This window comes from Sebastes umbrosus, chromosome 7 (genome assembly GCF_015220745.1).
Source record: "Sebastes umbrosus isolate fSebUmb1 chromosome 7, fSebUmb1.pri, whole genome shotgun sequence".
Lineage (NCBI taxonomy): Eukaryota > Metazoa > Chordata > Actinopteri > Perciformes > Sebastidae > Sebastes > Sebastes umbrosus.
Genome location: NC_051275.1, coordinates 5,205,527 through 5,226,410, shown reverse-complemented (window position 1 = coordinate 5,226,410; position 20,884 = coordinate 5,205,527). Strand labels below are relative to the sequence as shown.

At 39.8% G+C, this 20,884-nt stretch overlaps 1 protein-coding gene across 2 annotated transcripts; it reads right to left on the bottom strand.

Moving 5' to 3' along the window:
* Window positions 1-1,062: 1,062 nt before the first annotated feature.
* On the bottom strand, window positions 1,063-15,946 carry si:zfos-464b6.2. Of its 2 annotated transcripts, none has more exons than XM_037776440.1 (10): window positions 15,720-15,946; window positions 12,325-12,608; window positions 10,301-10,380; window positions 6,745-6,839; window positions 6,437-6,653; window positions 5,463-5,578; window positions 5,067-5,178; window positions 3,000-3,201; window positions 2,286-2,621; window positions 1,063-1,913 (listed from the first exon to the last, which is right to left on the bottom strand). In XM_037776440.1, the coding sequence occupies exons 2-10, from the start codon at window positions 12,438-12,440 to the stop codon at window positions 1,778-1,780; spliced, it is 1,410 nt and encodes a 469-aa protein (XP_037632368.1). In that variant the 5' UTR covers window positions 12,441-12,608; window positions 15,720-15,946; the 3' UTR covers window positions 1,063-1,777. The 2 variants fall into 2 exon arrangements, with proteins under 2 accessions (XP_037632368.1, XP_037632369.1); XM_037776441.1 differs by having other exon boundaries at window positions 12,325-12,604.
* Between the last annotated feature and the right edge of the window lie 4,938 nt (window positions 15,947-20,884).

Below are 20,884 nucleotides of genomic sequence, written 5' to 3'. Positions count from 1 at the left end.
ACAAAAATAATTTGCCTTGATCATGATAGCTCATCAGGAGTTGTAAGCATTCCCAGTATTGTTCTTCTGAGGTTTATTCAACTTCTTCAACTTCTTCAACTATTTCTTCTGTACGTTTGTTGGCCTTTAACTAGTCCTGCATACTTTTAGCTACAGAAACCGTTCAACTATCAAAATAGTCAGCTCTTACAATGTCTTTTCGCCTATTCAGGAAAATTCAAATTTACCACTTTTGACAGTATTACAGTTTAGCTTCCAGCTTTTCTAGCAATGTATTTCAGCTTTTAGCTTCTTTAGCTAATGCAGTTCAGCTTCCAACTCTGCCAGTTGTACATTTCATCTTCTAGGGTTTTCAGCAGTGCAGTGCAATGCATTTGAGCTTTAACATTTTTAGGCAAGTCATCTCACATTTCTGCATTTTCAGCAATGCTTTGCAATAAATTTCAGCTGTCAGCATTCCCACACATTTTCAGCAGGAAATGCATTTTCTAGTTCTGTATAATACTCTCTTTGTCAGTCATCATGCATCCCTTGAGCACCCTGATGCTCCCAGCACGTGCCTATAGTGTCTACACCAGCAGGTGACCCTAAATGAACACCTCATGTGTTGACTTATGTGGACAACATACTGAAAGTGTTGTCTGGTTGTCATATTTCCTCTAAACATTCGGCCCTAACAAAAAAATTCACGTGTGTTTAAATGACAAGGATCTCATTCATGAATAAAACATTTAATTAAGTTTAATGTCTGCAAAATGAAAAATAATTTATAAAAAAATACTATTTTAATTGTATTGGCTTCCATCACAAAAGTTTTATTGATTATTTACAGTATGATCTGACACATTGCACAATAATTTAAACAACAACAGTTCACTCAGTGTATAAAAATGCAGCAACAGTTTAAAATTCCTTTTTTTATTTCATTCTGCTTCTTTGTAAACAATTTCTTCATGTTCCTCACACTTGTTTCTCAGACTAGTGCAATAGATTGTCATTTATATTTAATTCATGTACTTTTGATAAGTCGGTGCAATTTTTTAAGTTAATTTCGCTCATTTGTGCTACAGTGGGGAGATGATGTCACGTATTTCGAACATTGTTAAACAAAGTCAAATCGCAGCCAGATGATCAGACAGGTTGAAAACAAGCGGTCAGTTTAAGCAAAACACCTAAACCATTGTATTTTGAGGCCACACTTGAAATGTCAGTAATAACGCCTCATTGCACAGGAAAACTGTGCACAGCTACAGTAAGTGGTGGATGTTTACATATGACAGTTTACTGTTCATCTTTGATTTCTCTTCCAAATACTAACCTGGGTTTTTTTTCTAATCATCTGGCAGCTTGTTTCTTACCCCATTTGAATTATTTCTATATCAATATCACTGTGTTCCCACATCTCATCAATTAACTTGGTGACGAGTACAATTTATTATTACTAATGGGAATAAAACCTGAGCTGAATTCAGGCTGAAAGGCTGAACTTGAAACTAAACCTTAATCTAATCTTAAATTCCCCCTCCAATCAAAAATGTGGGTTACTTATTGTTCCTTCACGTGGTTGTTTGAGCTTCACTGTGCAGAATAATGCGTGTGCAGTTTGTTTTCACATTCACCAGCTGAAGGTGCAAATCAGTATTCAAAGTTTTAAAACGTCGTAGAGGGGATCCTGAACCAGAAAATCAACCTTTGAAAAGGTGAGCACCAGACAAAATGTCACAAGGATAGTTTGTCACAAGGAACGCACACACACGCACACACACACGCACTAGAGCTACTGTATGGTGTCCTCTGGTAGAAGTCCACTCTCTCTGAACACAGTATTGACATTTGGTATGAGGTGGGCACTGTAGCTCAGCAGTCGTCCATCATAAATCAGCTGGTCTGGAGTCAGCATGGTTTTCGGACCGCTGCACAGACAGAAAGCAGAAACAGTTATATACAAACTGAGCTAAACACGAGCACCACAGAATCCAATTTAGTAGTTGGTCTATATAACAAACTGATGGGGTGCAGCTCTCTGAATATTTTGGGTATGCGTCTATGCGATGTAGAATACTGGTAATACTGGTATGGTTGTGTAAATCCTATTGGCACTAGGTTTTGAACTGACCGTGTCAGACTGTGAGAGTGAATCCAGTGAAATACATTTAAATGCAGTAGTAAGGAGAGAGGCACACCTTGGAAACACTTGCTACAATGACATGGAAACTGTGACTCCAGATGGGTGGGTCTGTTTGATACATATGTTTGTTTTATTGACTCAGTAAAGGTCAGTCTACCTTGTGTGGTACAGTCGTGCTATATCCATTTCAACCCAGTAGCAGTCATTCTGTGAGCTCAGCAGTCCGTGGACGGTTGCAGAGAACACAGCTCGGGGGTTGACAATGATTTTGTAGTTGCTGTAAGAAGGATTTCCAGTGATGGGTTCGTGGTACAGGTGAGCCAGGATGTTCACCCCAGACACATTCTGCCAGCCGGGGCAGCAGCTCTGTGGGGGCAGGGTTTGGGAGGTGGGTGGTGGCAGCGCAACAGTGTTGGGGAACACATTATTCACAAACTTGTAACACCCGTCAGCGCCATAATTCCTTTCCAGCAGAGGCAACAGCTCTGACCAACTGGTAATAGAATGATGAAAAAAATACACCATTTAGCAGTATATAAACAACAAATACTTTATAACACACAGCAGCCCACTATAATGAAGTTGGAAGCACATATAGATATGTTTTAAGTGTTGCATTTGTAAACATGTATAACTCCTCCTATGAAGCATCAATAACTGCTGTATTAACATAAATAATTCTGATCACATAAAAGATATACTGTGTTTCAAGAAGTAGTAAAATCAATTTTAAGCACACCTATGAATGAAATGTATATGTGTATAACTGGGTAATAAATACTTTGTAAAAAACACAAAATTAGTTGTTAGTTAAGGTTGATTTATCAAAAGACATTTGCCTTATTTCATATTTTCTTAAACAAAGTGCTACCTGTTGATTGACTGGGGCAGTATGAGCTCATCAATATCATGCAGGGCCACATATCTGGATTGGTACATGTATCTGTAAATACAGTCATTGAGAGCAGGAATCTGGCCAAAGTAGTGGAGGTCACCTTCACCGAGAGAGGGCAGCCAATTTCGAGATACGTTCAGAAATCTGGACATAGACCAAGGAATCACCTCTACTAAACCTGAGAAGGAGACATTAGAAAACATGTGTTAGCAACTGAGACGTTTTAGTTTAGCATTTTTGTTACATTCTGGGAGATTACTAGGGGTGGCGCAGAATCGTCGACTGTTCAACGATTCGATTTAGGGAGCCTCATTTGACTGCCAATCTCACAGAGGAAGCATTGCAGGGACATGAAAAGGATCATTCCATTCTCGCTATATGGGGGTGCTGAAGGTCTGATTTCACAAAGAATTGCTGAGTTTCTCCCAATAAATCATGATGTATATCATATTTTGGTATAAATATCAGCCTATTAATAATACTGTTAATAAAAAACTGAAAATAATTCTTGTGCTTTCAATCAATCTCCTCAGTGTGCATTAATAAATCACCATGGTTGATGAAGTTGCATTATCCAAATTTGCGGGACCATCAGAGCAGCATTTTGGCGATAGCCTCAGAAAGGCTTAATAACAACAGGGCTAATGTTTAAAAATCAAAGAATACATTTATTTATCAGAGCACTCACATAAGAACGGAGAAGTATTAGAGTGCTAGATAGATTTATGAACGATTCTCTAAAATCAGCTGGGGGCATAGACTATGGTGTCAGTCACCGTGATGTCACCCATTGGTTTGTGGACTGCCGTTTTGAAGCCTCCAGTTGGGCATTTTGGCCGTTGCCATCTTGGTTTTTGGCAGTCGTCATCTTGGTTCTTTGCAACCAGAACTGACACGAGAGGATGGAGCTAAGTACAACCGAACACTGAATAAGACATTTTTAGGCGACCAAAAAGGTTATAATTAACTTTCATGAACTGAAAACACACTGTGAAAGGGTTAAAGTTGTAAGATGAGAACACGGAGAACTCCCAGACCGCACAAAGCCGTGGTAGCAACCTGACAATCACAAGGTAGCCACGACCTAAAGCGTACCCTGCTTTATCGCCTATTTGACTCTAAATGGGACCATAATTTACTAAATGAACATCATACTTTATTGAAGAAGACTAGCGATTGAGACCATAAACTCATGTTTACAATGTTTACTGAGGAAATAAATCAAGTCAGAAGTAGGCTCATTTTCTCATACAGCACTATCCATTATTCTGAAACAACAGCTACGCGATAGTAAAGTATCTCAGACAATAATTGAGTTGTTTTTACTTTTGTTCAACGGATACATAAAGCTTAAGCAAAAGGTGATGAAGGAGTAAAAAACAAACAAACATGATTCTACGATCAGTCGACAATAGGCAAGACTTGACCAATCAGATTCAACTGTTTAAATTCTTAGTTGGGGACACCCTCACTAAGCGTTACTTGACTTTTGTATCCTTAAAGTTGTAATGCGTAGATTTGGAGCAAATATGATTAAAAAAAGTTATTTTTATAAAATGTTCACTATATCCTGACAATAGTTCATGAGACAGGTAATCTGAAAAAAAATCATGTGCCTCTGTGTCCTGTGTACAGTTCATTCTCCGTATTTCCTGTAGCTGTTTTTGTAGACACATAAATCCAGTTTAAGGGCAGGAGATTTCTGGATATTGGATAATGTGCTGATCTTACATGGTTATGTTGATATTGGGATGTCTTTAGACTGGAAAAAAAGTTATCGCTATTGTAAAAAAAAGTCTGATCAGGGAAGAGTTCCAGCTATTTAAGAATCACCTGGAAAGCAGAGGATTGAACATTGGAACAGCTTTTTATCCTCCTCCTGGGGAGCTGAAGGAAGGACGTCAATGCAGGGAAAAGGGCATGTTCACACAATGACGCTGGAAGGGAAGGTTCGGAAAACGGATGGACGGATAAAACACCCCTGCTGCTGCTCGTGCTGTGAGGAGAGACAACACAATCACACACATAGCAAAAATACTCCACCTTTGTATGTGTAGTAGTCCAGTATGCGCTGTGTTTCAGGGCTGCTGCTGGTCTTATAGATGACAACTCTGTTCACCCCCAATAACTGCAGCATTTCCAAACTCTGGACCAGCTACAATACAGCACAGGTATTTGATTGACACACTTCAGGCACTAAAATACAAAACAGTCAAAAAGTAGTAGTAAGCAGCATTAATGAAATATAATCGGGACTATGGTGGAAAGGTGCGAGGCATGAAAATAATAGCCAAGATTCTTTTAGCCTGTCCGATTTTGTTCTTCTGCATTTCTCATGTCTGCCTGTCCTGGTCAGGATACTTTACTTTTATTTCCAATTTGGGTCTTGATAAAGAAAAGTTTGAAAATAACTGTAAAATCTGTGTTATGTAATGTTACCTGCAGCACGTTGGTGAAATCATACATGGCGGAGAAGCAGACGGTGAAGTTGTAAGGAAAGGAGTCACTCTGTGCCTTCTGGTTCTTCACCTCCAAAAACGTTTTGTCAGGTGTATCTAGGTGTCCACAGAAAAGAACTATAGTTTGAAAAAGGCCTGAATAAAGTCCTCACCAGGGAAGATACCAAATATCTGTTCATGTCTGTAGAACACACACTGACAGCTGTTGTTGCCTGTAAGGCTGCAGTTTGCCATGTTATGATTTGAGCACATGTTTTTATGCTAAATGCAGTACCTGTGAGGGTTTCTGGACAATATTTGTTTTGTGTTAATTGATTTCCAATAATAAACATATACATACTCCTCATCTCCTTTTAAGGTACATTTTGAACAGATAAATGTGTGATTCATTTGTGATTAATCATGATCGACTATGGACAATCATGTGATTAATCGGATTTAATATTTTAATCGATTGACAGCCCTAGTGCTGACATTTGTTAATTAGCAATAAACAATCAAACACCGCAATAAAATCGAAGAACGCTCGTGGTGATGTGAGCAAAACAGTCATCTTTTTCTAGATCTGGGCACAAAAAGGATCAATTGCAGGTATCGTTTAAATGGAGAAGTTTCGATTCTACTTGGTACTGGGTTGTTTCGGTCTATACCTTAAAGGTAGCGAGTACCAATACCCAGTCATAAACCAAAGTATTGTAAAAATAAAGTTTTGAACTTATTACAAATCTTCCTGAGGGGGACATAGATATCTTTACCAAATTGTACGGCAATCCATCCAACAGTTGAGATATTTCCTGCAAAACTATGTTACTAAAGATGTTGAGATGTTTCAAAATATAACTGAAAACTTGGACCTGCTGGCGGTGGCGCCCTAAAAGAAAAGTCAGAGGATCACCAAAGTCAACAGGATCCCTTTTCTGGGCACCATAGATATCTGGCAGAACGCTTCAGTACCTTCAAAGTCGGCTGCAGCAGAGGTCACAGCGATATGAGATGGGGTCTCACAGCCTGAGGGGAGAGGACACATGATGTCTGCTGTCCCATACGCAAAGCCAAAGTGATCCGTGTGGATGCTGCTGAAACCTTCAGAGAAGCGCAGTTGCTCCTGACATCGGAGGAGGCAGCGATAGGCAACTGTCTCGCTCCTCAGCACCACTGCAATAAGACGAACCTGACACCAGAAGACAAGAATAAGGATGTACAACGTCATGGGGATCATGTCAACTTAAAACTTAAGTTGGTGCTCTGCTCTCTCCACTGACCTCCTGTTTCCCTGTGCGGTGCTCCTGATAAGCTGCCACCAGCAGTGTCTTTGTCCCGTTGACCGCCACGAAAGGCAACTTTTGTCTCCGAGGAACTGCATGAGTGAAAAATGCAAGACAAATGACACAATAATGAGCTAGGAGAGTGGACGGCAGCTCCGGAGATGGACCTTTAGTTAGTTGCCGACCGCTCTGCTAGTCCTAGTAGTCTCCTAGTGGCGGGGAGTGAGGCGGAGGGACCGCAGGGTGCGCTAGCTATACAATTCTTGTCTCATTTGTGGTCTGACAAACAGTAAATTCATTATAATGAAGTGCCCCATATCACTATTTTTCAAGCTACTGTAGCTGTTATCGGGACCCTAAATTAAAAAGTTTTCATCTTGCAGAGATTTTGTGAGCTCTTGCAAAAGAGCAGAAAAAATGTTGTCAGTGATTCTTTCACACATTATAAACATTTTACAATTTGGCAGATATATAAATTGAAAAGTGACAAGTATACTGACCTACAGTAGCTTAACCTCTCATCTTGCTTCAGTGATGTACAAGTGTACTCCAGAAACCCATGACATCACTGTTGGGTGTGGTTAGAGGTGCAACAAAACACACTTCTAACCAGTGTTGTGCATGAACTCGCTGAAAGAGCGCATTCATTGAATGTGCTCATGTTTTTGGTGAATGGTAAACGGAATGTATCCGTTTGCAACTACTGAGAATGAACATGAGCGTTGTTAACTCACGGAACAGTTAACAACGCTCACGCACTGTGTGGCCAGTATGCTGACATGGCAGTACAATCAAAGGAGTGGAGACAGACAACAGCCACTTTCTATTCCATCCCCACCTCCAAAGTCTCAAAAGTCAACTTGACAAGCGAGCGAGTAGTTGCGAGCGCGTAGGAGGGTCGAGCTTGCGCTTGTTACAGCCCCATGCTCACAGGAAGAAATTTGTGCACGCTGAACAGAAACGCTCCCTCGCGAGGATGCTTCTCCGCTCGCGGATACTGTTCCGTGTGCTCTGATCTCATGGACACGCCTGTTTTTTGGTGCGCAGGTTTTGTTCTTTATTATCATATGCACATTAATTACAACAAAGCAGTGCCAATATAAAGGAGTGTAAACAATTCAGTGACCTTAAGACTCATAAGGTGTATGACATCAAAACATTCAATAACTGTAGTAATTAAGTAAGTATTAAGTTTATTTGTATAGCACCTTTCACAGATACAAAATCACAAAGTGCTTTACAATAATAAAAAATACATCAGTCAATATTAAAAGTAGCGATGACAAGCACAGGGCTGTAAAGCTAAAAACACAACAAAACAAGCAAATGAGAACAAAGACACATAAACAGGTAACAAATACAGTCAAGAAAAGGCCAATAAAAGCAATAAATAAAGTGGAGTTGATTATTCAGAGGAAAAACTGTGTCTAAATAAATACGTTTTCAGCTGCTTCATAAAAATGTCACAGGACTCTAGGGATCGCAGCGATGGGGGGATGGCATTCCATAAGTTGGGTGCGACAGCTTGAAAGGCACGGTTATCTCGGGTGTTATAGTGGTTATAGTATAAAATAGGGGTGATATGGGATCTCCTGTTGTGTCTAGTTAAAAGCCGAGCATCTGCATTTTGGACGGTTTGAAGGCGGTTCAAAGAAGTTTGATTTAGACAGGTAAAAAGGGCATTACAATAATCTAAACAAGAAGAAATAAAAGCATGAATAATCATCTCCATCTCAGCCTTGGTCACCACAGGACTTAATTTAGCTATGTTCCTCAGTTGGAAGAAGCAAGACCGAATAAGCTGGCTGACATGATTGTCAAGCGAAAGGGATTGGTCAAATATGACACCTAAATTCCGGAGCTTATGTTGAATACAAGCACTTAAAGACCCTATATACTGTTAAATAACCGGAATTTGGTTTTCAGGAGCAATTATAAGGGCTTTGTTTTTTTTGGTATTAAGCTGAAGGTAGTTGTCAGCCATCCAGATCTTGATGGCCTCCAAACATTCAATTAAAATGGAGAGTTGGTTTCTCTCCTCAGGTTTAAAAGAGCAGTACAGTTGAATGTCATCAGCATAGAAATGATAAGAGATGCCACTATATTTGCTAATAATCTGTCCAAGAGGCAGCATATATAATGAAAACAACGTAGGACCCAGAAGAGAACCCTGTGGGACACCGCATGACAGAGGGGCTGTGTCTGACATGAATTGACCCACTGAGACCGAAAAGCTCCTATCAGCAAGATAGGATGAGAACCAGTCCAAGGCAGACCCAGAAATACCCACCAGCTGGTTTAGCCTATTTAATAAAATACCATGATCGACGGTATCAAAGGCAGAGCTGAGGTCAAGTAACACCAAAAATGAGCATTTCCCATCATCTGCAGGCATCATAATATCGTTAGTGACTTTAATAAGAGTTGTTTCAGTTGAGTGCAATTTACGAAAACCCGATTGAAAGGGGTCATGCAGGCTACTGTAACACTACTTTTGTTGTGTACCGTTTATCCTGTACCTGTGGTTGTTTTTACATAGGCCGGACAAAGAGACGATTGAAAGATAGAGTCTCTGAGCATAAGTATGCAATTCGAAAAGCTAATTTGAATTACCCTATGGCTAAGCACTTTTATGAAGTGCATAATAGCAATCCAGGCAGCCTTATGGTTGAAGGCCTAGAAACCATCAAAAAGAACATTCGGGGTGGTGATCGACTAAAATTATTACTGCAGAGAGAAACTTTTTACATACACCAAATGAAGGCCACAACATATCCAGGACTAAACGAAGAAATTGATTTTAGTCCGTTTTTGTAGTGGCTGTTATGCATGTGGTCTGGTACTGCTGCCATAAATGGTTATATATTATTACTTATTTACTTTTTTCTGTCTTGTTATCTGTATATTTATGTTTTCTTATTTTATTTTCATTATTTTCTCTGCTTTCTTGACATCTTGTAGAGCCATTTAGTGATCACATTTTGCACTTGTCACCTGAGAGTTTATTGGCCTCTTGCTCAGGTGTTTGCTATCATCAATTGTCTGTGTACTCACAAAAGGGAAAGGTGTGTGCTGAGGGTTACGCCCTGATGAAGGCTGTTTGTGCCACTACTTGGGTTTTTACCCAATCTTACATGTACCAGCATTGTTTTCAGCATTTCATCATGAAATAGCCAATTGAATAAAGGCTTTTTATTTTTTGCCAGAAGAGTGCCTTGGACTCCCCCCTTTTTTTAAAGCAGTGGTTGATCCTTGAATCTCAGGCTCCCTTCAATTATGCTCATTAACTATGTAGGCCTATATAAAAAAGGAAAATTACACAATAAATGTAATTTCCCACATCAAAAATGTAAACAGTGAAAGACAATGCATAACATTACAGTGAATCAAGAAAGGTCATGAGGGAGAAGTTCAGGAACAGGAAATAGGAGGTTAGATAGTAAACAGCAGCTGAGGAGAACAGGAAGAGGAAAGTTTTCTTCAGGACAGATGTCAGATGTCAGCTTTACATTTCCTAAAAACATTGAGCAGCATTCAGTAACGGCTAGTTTACCTATTTGTCCTGCAACTGTTAACTGCACCGGGATCTGAGGCTCAGTGGCTGCTCTGTAGTACTGGAAGGTCCTGTCGGGCCTGCGGATCCACAGCAAATGATTTTGGTGAGGTCATATAACCACGTCAAAGACACATCACTTTTTTTTTTTGACAATACATTTTAAACTGAAGTTCAAAGAATTCAAGAGGTAAGAGAGGAGGTATTGTTCTGGTACTGTAGTTTTTCTCTATTTTTAGAAACAAAAGCTGTCCTCCCTAGAAAAAGACGAGGCAAATGCCTAAAAACAACATACAGTATGTTTACACTCAAGTGACGAAGACCTCTAGTGGCCGTAGAAATTATGACTCCTGTCCACTGAGGGCAAGTAATGTGACATAATTGGTTCCCACCAAAATGTAGTGCAAATATTGAGCATTACAAAAAATTAATTTTGCAAAAGACACAACAAATGTTTTATACATAAATTGTAGCTCAATGTAGAGCCAACAGTATGACCTTTGAGCTAACCTCATTTTATGTTTCATATCAGATGGGGAAGTAAGCTGAGGAAACAAACACGTAGCCAATGACACCAATGAGCCTACTACCACTCAGTCAAAAATGTAAGCTTGAAAAAGACAATGAACACAGTGTACTCATGCAGAATTAGTGACGGTTCACATTACTTGTTGGAGAGTCAATCAAACACAAGGACAAACAGAAAGGCCACAAAGACACACGTACGCACGCACGCAGGCACACACGTTTACTTAGGTAATTTCCTGGAAACTTCTCTAACCATAACCACTACTTGACTAACCCTAACCAAATCCTAACCTTAACCTAATCCTAACCTTAACCACTGACGTAAAATTCAACTTTTTCCAACATTTTTGACACAGCTTTTATCTCCAAATGCACAATCTGTCCCCAATTCACTGGTCTTTAGTCTAAAAAGTGTCCCGTAAGTTTGCCTAAGTCAGACACACTTTTTGGCCCTCCACTTCTGAAATGAATCTGGCACCTCTGACTATCAGGAAAACAATAGGATGCACTCCCGGGAATGCATCAATAGTGAGTTTTGGATTTTAAGGTGTGAGAAACACAGGACACCTCCCTAGCAATGCCAACTGGACAGCAAATAAAAGAAATGTGTTGCTTCTTGGCAATAATATTCCAGAGATAAGGCACATTATTAAATATCAGAAAGTGAGATCCCAGTATTTACAAGAAAACCTCGTAAAAAAATTCTACTCCTTTTTCCCAGGAAAAATCCCAAGTGGTGAAACAAATACCAAAAGCAAGTAGAAACAAGACATCTGATAACTGGATCAAACTTTCAGCTGCTACATTTTTTTTCCATTTAGCCTACTTATAATGCCAAAAATAAAATCCATAAAGGTTGTTAATCAAGTAACTTAAGACATTCAGGTCTCCATCCCTAAATCAGAGTGCAGAGCAGCATTCAACAGGTGGAGCATCAAAAAGATCCCTCTAACAAAACACTGAAATGGGTGCATATGACATATTTTCCTCCCCTGCCATTGCATCAACCTCAGGGCAGCACTGTAAAGCTGGACATTGTGTCCAGACCATTCCACTGTTTTAAAACTGGTCTGACGAAGATTACATATTCTAATGAATATTAATTAATAACATCAGACAATTATAATAAACACCAGTCCTGTGTTTAAAATCAAATGTCATTCGTAGTGAGAAATCATTTGAAAAGAGTGATATATTCCTGCAAAGTATATTTAAAATCATGGGAAAAACATTCAACTCTAACACACATACAAACAAATACACAAAGAGAAGCTTGATAAAGTGAAACATGAGATATGGGTTCTGTTGCTGAAACCTGCTGCACTTTTAAGTGACACTGACGTTTACTTCTCCACCTGTGCTATCAACAGTTTTTATAGGGACAAAAAGTAATTCCAATATGGACTCATATCAGAGTCACATATAATGCCACAGTTGGAGTTGGTTGAGTGAAACATTGTCATATTGAAGCAGATCAGGCTAATGATTTCACCCACCTGTATGTCCACAGCAGCAGGGTGAGAGAGAGGACGGTGATGACAGTACTCATGTATACCAACCGTCTCATCTTCTTTAGTTGAGGCGGGAGCTGATTATGGCCCATCACAAACATATTGCCTCAGTTCTGCTTTTTTCCGGCTCAGATAAGCTACTCCTCCCTGATCTAAGCAAAAGTGAGATATTCTTATCTTTTCCCTCAGAGGTTCAGTTTCCGCTCCAGCTGCTCAGACACCCCTCAGTGGTGGAACCGTCACATGAAGCTGCCAGGTATCAAGACTCCCTGAATAGAGAAAAGAATAAGGCAACAAACAAAACTATGTTAAAAGAGTCAGAGTAGAAGTCTTGCTCATGGCCTGTAAGGACCGCAGTGTTCCTTTCATCACACAGTATTAAAGCTATGGACAGAACAAACCAGCATTACCTTAAACCACCTACCAAATTAAACCACATGACTGTTTCATGACTCATATGAATGTGATCTGCCACCTCTACACAGTTATGAAGAGGGACCAGTCACTGCTTCTGGGAGAATTGGTGCCTTCAAATGAAACCCGTGAGCTCGTAATTACAATATGGGGAGTCGTGTACACGATGTGCTTGGCTTTCAAGTGGTTAAGTCATTAAATAATAACCGCACCGTTGTGACGAAAAGAGAGCTGAGCCGGAAGGCAAAGCACTTTGATACAGACTGAATGAATGATTAAATAAAGCAGCTTGTCTGGTTATGAGAAGGACGAGATGAGCAGGTTATGTTTTCCACCATGGTAACTGACAGAGTTTAAGTTGCCTCATTTCAGGGAGGGCCCTGGTCTCTATTGTGATGCATGTTTGGAGTTTTTTTGCAGCCAGTGGAATTGATTTGGAGTGAGTGGAGTACCAAAGATTATCAGCAAATTGTGAGACATGTCCTATGGTGGGTGGAGGGTAGTAGGCTAGACGTGCCAGACGTGCTAGACGTGCTGTTGCTGGAAAAGATGTTGATAAGAGTGCTGAGACTGCACAGGGAATGAGAAGTAAAACCAAAACCAAAAGAGACTATAGAGAGTAAAGCTGAGCACTAATTATATCACTACGGGCAACATCTTTCAGAGAGATGTAAGTCCCACAGGTTTAAATGAAGCTTATGCGTAAATTCAGACAGGAAGACTAGGGGTGCAAGCTCATTCATTCTCATTCATTCTGGGTCTCTCTCTCTCATGGGCTATTAATATGTCAGCTGATTATGGGCGTCTCTCTTTTCAGCGACCAATCAGAGCTTGCCATATCTCCCTCAACCAATCACATGCTGCTGTCAAAAGTTTAAAAAAACATTTCTCCTCTATGCGGTTTCAGTGTCAGCATTCAGCAAACGGACGCGACCCTCCACCACCCCATCACCTCCAGATTCATCACATCAGAGTAATCCTGCTCCACTTCATTCATCGGATCTGCATCAGTCTTTACCACCACCACCAGTGTCTAGACCCGGGGGGAATATTTCTACATCCTACTACAGCTTCACTTCCCCTTTATTATTTCACATCGGGTCTAAATCGCCAAAGAATGTGCTATTCATAATTTGTGCACTTTGTAATAAATCATCATTCAATTCATACGAGTCTTCCCTGATTGAAATGATAGGTTCACAAACTGGAAGACACACACACACACACACACACACACACAAAACATACACAAATACACCCATACAACATGATCAGTTATTTTTTAAATGCATTACTCAATGAAATATTTGTTCAACTTTTTATTGCATGAAATGTATTTATGGTGTTGTTACTATGGCACAACACAGACCAAAGTTAGTGTTAATTTACTGTTAAAATTAAGATGATTTCAGCAGAAATTACTTTGTGGCCCTCTTTTTATGTTGGCCAGTTTTATCTGAACAGCTGGCCCATTATACCTGAACATTGTGTCCTAGCTCAAGAGTTTCTGTTGATACTTCCATAACTCTTGTTAAATCACAAGTCTCCACCCCACCTGCAAGCATGGTATAGAATGCCATTCCTGATTAGACCAGTCCCCTTAGATTATATAACTCGCCCCTTCAGGTCTGAACCCTCCCTTTTCCTTCCAAACAACCCCAGGAAGAACAAAGAAGAGTGATGAAGAGATTTTGCACCTTTTTTAATTGATTTGGTTGAAATGGAATATATTGTTTGAACATTAACAGATCGTTTTGTGTTATGTTAGATACCTGAGTTTAATATGTCAAGGAGAAAAGCCAAATTCCAGATTGTTGATGCGTGAACGATGTAAGTGAAAATGAGCTCATTTATTATTTTTAATTTGTATTATATTTATGAGATATGTAATATCCTCTGTTAATGTTTCTTTGAATAGAAAAAATCATCCACCAACTGCCATCCAACTTGATCATCTTGACTACAATAAATTGCTGGAATGGCTCCCTGGATCCTGTGTTTAAATGTGCACCACATTAGATGTTTTTTTGAACCAACGCCACCACAAGAAGCAACATAGCTTCTTCAACTCTCATAATTCCAAAACAATTATACTTTTTCACATTTTTTTAACAAATACATATTTAAGAGACCAATGCTAATTCATGAAAATATCATTAGATCTCATGCTTATAGCTTCTTTGATGGTCTTATAAATCATTTACCAAAAAGTGGCTCATTTTACCTGACTCCACCCAACAACTTTCACATTTCCCACTAGAATTTCAATCATGTCCGCCTGAAGAAGGGTTTCAAAACTTAGACCAATTACCTGAATATATTAAGTGTGAAAAATGCAAGAAATGCAGATAGAGTATAGATGGCTGCATTGGGGGACTTATGACCTCAGTGTTTCTAAAATGATTTATTAATTAATAAATATATATATATATATATATATATATATATATATATATATAAAACACATTTTTTTTTCACCAGGTGTTGGACATGTTTACAGCATGTACACATGTGTTATAAGACATTAAATTATCTAGGTCATGTGAGCGCAAACAGTGATACTCCTTAAACACACTGTATGACATACTTAGTTTAAAGGACATACTGTGTTCACCCATTCAATCTGTGTCTTTTATAACATCTATTTATTGTTTTTATTATATTTGTATACCTGTACCTCTCCTGTGTTTCATTCTGTTTGCTGCTGTTGCTGCTTTGACGTCTGAATTATTCTCCTGGGATTAATAAAGGTTCATCTTATCTTATATTATCTTATCTTATCTTAAAATAGTAGCCTATCTGATGGTAGTTACTATCCTCAGTGTTGGTAACCAACCGTGTTATCTCTATTACCACATAAGTTATTCTATACTGTAGCCTATTGCAAACATAAGTCAAACTACCCATTTTGAATGTTACAAAATATTAAGCATTAAATTCATAATGTAAGAAGACATTTAGCCTACCTTTCTCATGCAGGTGTTCGTGTTGGAATCCGATGTCTGTAATCTTCCATTTCGGCTGGTAAAGGATGAATAGTTTCCTAAAAAGTTGAGTTGAGACGTCAGACAAAGCCAGAGCGCTCCTTTGCTGGAGAGCACTTCACCTCAACACATGAGTGATTCAAGTCTTTCTGCCGCATATAGCTGCTCCCACTGATGCACTCAGCAGGCACTGGAGAAGTATGAGGAGGAAATCAGGTCTTAAGCTCTACACATGATATCGAAGGGCCTTTCTCAATTCCCAGTTTGTACATCCTCGATTCCTATCTCGCTTCCTTTCCTCTAACGGCAGGAGCACACAGGACGCTTGAGCAAGTGGAGGCAACGTCGCTGAACTGCTGCGTCTCTCATGCGCCAGCAGCATTGCCAGCTGTTTCTTTCTAGGCTACATAGAGTTTGCCTTTCATAATGGCCATTTCATTTAATTATAAATGTCATTTTTTTATTTATTTTAGACAGAAAAAGGTTAAGAGGCGGATGCTCATTTGTAATAATCCACAATTTAAAGCCCACTGTCCTGCAAATATTTCAGAATAAATGACTTGTGTTAACAAATGAAGGGCTTCTGTCCACAGAAAAAAAATGCTAGAGGGCATTTATTTTGAAATAGAAACAGGAATTGTTGAGAAAATAAATATTTACTTTTTTCATGACTGTGACATATTCTACAGATATAGACTCTGAAACTGTAGTATCCTAATGTTTCTGGTATGATGTCAATATACGGTCAAAAGAACATTTTCACTGTCTATTGTTGCAGTGAACCTCGTGGGCACGCAGAACAAATATGCGAAACCTTGAATCTCTGGGAAAGATGCAGCTGACACGCAGCCGCGCCGCGCCACACAGGCTGTGTCAACATGGGCGCAGAAATAAAAAGCAAGAGGTTCTGCAACGCACACACGCTGCTCGTGGATCTTATGGCCCGGCCGTAAATTCGCCGCCCACGCCAGGGACACTACGTTGAGGATAAGCTGGTGTCAGTGGTGGCATGATTTGGCGTGAGATTTTCCCTGACGGAGCGAGAATGTGACAGAGACTGAATGTGCCATGGTCCAGGTCGAAAAATACCTAATTCTATCTGATTGTTGTTTTATATGTCTGACATTATGGAAAGAATCTCACTCGACGTGAGAGAGCATGACAGAGGTAGATGAGTTTAAAAGAGGCAGCGGGAAGAAATCAGGCAGAAAAAAAGAAAAAAAAGCGAATAAATGTCAAGTTACAGTGAAGAGAGTGAGAACAAAAGAGAAATACACCGGTGGAATGAAACTACTTGGGCGCAAGGACAAATCTGGCACACGATTTGACTGTTATCAGGCCATTAAATAGGCGTTATCAGTCGTATAAGCACCGTAAGTGGGTCATTAGGGGCCTACTATGCCTAAAAGTGAGACCAAAACTTATAACGTTGTAAAACTGCATTAAACGTTAAGTTTTGAACACAAAAAGGCAACAAAAATACAACTTCTTTAGGTTTAGGCAACAAAACCACTTAGTTAAGTTTAGGGAAAAACATTGTGTTTTGGCTTGAAATAACTATGTTTCAAAAGTGAACCTTAAGGCTTGTGAACACAAAGGCAACTATACATTGTTGGTTTCACATAGGATGCTAACAGGATGCTATTCTGCGTCCCATTTCCCACGACCTCCGCCTCATATGGAGTTTCACGCTGTCTACCACAGCGCCCGACTTCTGCTTCTGCTCCTGTCATAATTACTACAGTCGTTAGAGGTCCCTGTCATGTTCTTTTATACCTTCTTTCGGTGACCTACGTGTGAATAGATGATAAAACCTAATATTGGGTGTAGTAGGCTGGATGTGGAGATCTTTCGGACATACAACATGTTGCGAGTTGGGTGAAGGACAAACTTGCCGATGTCAATTTAGTTGATATGAAAAGGAGTGGATTGATTATTGTTGGATGTGTGCCACAGAGACAACTGAAGAAGGCATTGGAAATACCTGAATTGGATGGATAGGTAGATCGGCGACGGAGCCAGTCGGTGAGAGAAATCTGGCTGTTCAGCTTAAGCGAATCAGTGCACGAGAAGAGAAACAGAAGTGAGGAAATCAAGCCAACGAGTACCGTCAAGATGGTACACACAGAAGGCTCTTCTCATGTTCATCTTCATCTTCTTCATCTGATCATTCCAATACAAGGATATTTTCACAATGACTTGGCCATCTGGAATGAAGCTAAGTGGTGAGTGAGAGTGGCGTGAACATGTTCGGAAAACGCCACTTTGTTTCATGTACGTATCATTACAACGGCTTGTATATCGGCTTGGTGTGTCTGGGTCTTCAGAGCCTAGATTGATAAAGGTAGGTTTATTAGAGAATGGGCTGAGGGGTGGGGAACAATTTATTACTGAGCAGCAATCTGCTGTTTGGGAGGAATTATAGGTTCCCAGTAGTTAAACAATACCTTATCCTCCCTATACCCCCTACCCTGTAACTTCACATCTTGTTCCCTTGTACCTACGTATTGGTGCACGCTGTACTAGTACACTGATGGCGTACACACAGAAACTTACACATTGGGTAGAATTACATAAACATACTGTGTGTGAGCAGGGACTGTAAACCAGTTTGGCTATTGTCTCACATACATGTGTGTGTGACAGACCTGAATTGTGTTGTGTGTGTGTGTGTGTGTGTGTGCATGTACGTCATAGACATCCTCTGTTCTAGCCCTGCAAATCAACATCCTGTCTATCGGATAAGGAGGTGGGTCTTTTTGTTATTGAATGACAATAGGAAAACTCCAGGGTCACATTTGAACTTTCTACACAAGGCCTCCTTGTCTAAAAAGGTCAAGTGCTGCCACAATAGCGGATGCTTTTATTCATAAACAAAATCATGGTGGAGTGGAAAGGGTAGATGTGGGAGATAGATGAGGGTCTTCCCGGCCATAAGACGTGTCTCTCTCTTTTTCTGACAGTATTTTTTACTGTGTGTGTTCCATGTAGTCTGGTTATGCCCACAGTATTTTACTAAATATTAGAATAAAAACGTTGGTCTTATTTGAATAGATTTAGGAATCATTCCATCAGTTATAACATTTTATTAACTAGCTTAATTGCTGACATCTGGTTCTTGGCGCCCTCATTAGTCCAACAGAGCAGGAAATGCAAGCAATCTGACAATCCCACAACTATAAGCAAAAGCCCATATTTGCCAGACTTATTTGGAAAAGAAAACAGTTGTCTGTTGGGATCTTGGAGGCCTTAGGGCCTGGGTGTAGGACTGGGGGTGTTGGTTGGGGCAGTGGGAGGGGGCTGTGGCTCATAACAGGGCTCTAGTTGCACTTTTCCTCTATCTAAAAATGCAGCCACAACAACTAGAAGCACCTTTTGGGTGCTGCAACCTTTTTCCTTGACCCTCCCGTGACCCCTGAGACTTTTGCCCCTAGCCCTCTCCATAGCTTTCCCCACCCCAGCCTCCCCTGATCCCCCTTGACCCTCTGGCCCCACCGATTAAAAATATTCTATGCAAAGGGCAGACCTCCAAGTTTTAATGATGAATTTGGAAGCGATGTGACGAAAGGTGCAGGGAACATATCTAAAAAAAAAAGCACACACATACACACACAACTCCCACATTATAGTACAGTAATAATATATTGTATATTTGTATTTATATTTACATATAAAGCTGGTCCCCTGCCTCTCACTTGGCTGACACCTCCAGAGTTGTGTGCTTCCAACACAGCAGGCTTACAACATTATTAAAGAAGTTAGCGGTTAGATTCATTACGCTAAATTTACAACAGGCAGCGGGGGAAGTGCGGCTTGCCGCAATAATTACATGTTTCTGCGGCCGGGAGGGTTATTCATGTGTTTCAAGTGCGGAGAAATTCTTTGTTAATTAGGTCAACATGTCACAGGAGTCACAGGATCAGTTTACTGATTGGCTGGGTGTTAAACTTTTCCCAACTTTTATTTTGGCGGCACTTTGCTGCAGAATCAAACGGCCGCAGATCGCTGATCTCGGGAGGGGACGCCTGCTAATTCCAGGTCTTTCTGAAGCCCTCCACAAGTGGTCCTTGGCTCTTGGACAACTCTTCTGATAATTATTTTCACTCCTCTGTCAGAAATCTTGCGAGGAGCACCCGTTTGTGGCCAGTTTATGGTAAAATGATGTTCTTTCCACTTCCGGATTATGGCCCCAACAGTGCTCACTGGAACATTCAGAAGTTTAGAAATGCATCTGTAACCAATGTCATCAGTATGTTTTGCAACAATAAGGTTGCGAAGGTCTTGAGAGAGCTCTTTGCTTTTACTCTTCATGAGATGTTTCTTGTGTGACACCTTGTTATAGGCCATCAGTTGGGACTGAACCAGCTGATATTAATTTGCACTGGCAAGGGGCCGGATTGCTTTCTTATTACTGATAGATTTCAGCTTTTGTCTTGGCTTTCCATGCCTTTTTTGCACCTCCCTTTCTTCATGTGTTCAATACTTTTTCCCTGTGTCATTTCACATTATTACACATAACTTAATTTCTGAACTTATTTGTTTTGGTTTCTTTGTATGTATGGATTATTTGGGTTACCAACATCTGGTGAAAGTTTCATGTCAATAGCACCTTTGGAAATATATTTACTGAGAAAAATGGTGACATGTTCAATACTTATTTTACCCGCTGTATATATACAGTATATATATAGTATATATAAAAAAAACATTAAGCACAAGTCAACAAACCCTCCCAAACTGTAGGCTTCATTGCCTTGAGGTCATTTTAATACTTTATCTAAAATTAGACTTGATTTGGCCAGATTCCTCTGGTTACTTTGTCCAAATTAATGCGAGAGAAATCTGAATTTGTGGATTTTTAGGACTCAATTTGAAAAAAATCTGATGGAGTTTTATATCATCTGTGTCAAAATGTTTACAAATCTGAAAGTATTTTAGCCAATAAAAACATTGTGACACCTGCAGTGGATTCAGTATTTAAGAAGCTTCATGTTAACGCAGCATCACTGAGGGTAGAGGATCTCACAGAACACTGGATGTTACATTTAGTCCATTTTTAATGAATTCAACACCAACCTATTTTGTAGGAATGTACTGCACAGTAAACAACTGTAGTAAAAATAATAATATACAATAGTGCCTATAAA

Bases quoted from the DNA above. Each gene is read 5' to 3' on its own strand.
- si:zfos-464b6.2 (XM_037776440.1), bottom strand. From the start codon at position 12,440: ATGTTTGTGATGGGCCATAATCAGCTCCCGCCTCAACTAAAGAAGATG. The intron at 10,381-12,324 runs GTGGGTGAAATC...GTGGATCCGCAG, and splicing joins CTGCTGCTGTGGACATACAG to GCCCGACAGGACCTTCCAGT. The intron at 3,202-5,066 runs GTGGAGTATTTT...TCTCCTTCTCAG, and splicing joins GGACTACTACACATACAAAG to GTTTAGTAGAGGTGATTCCT.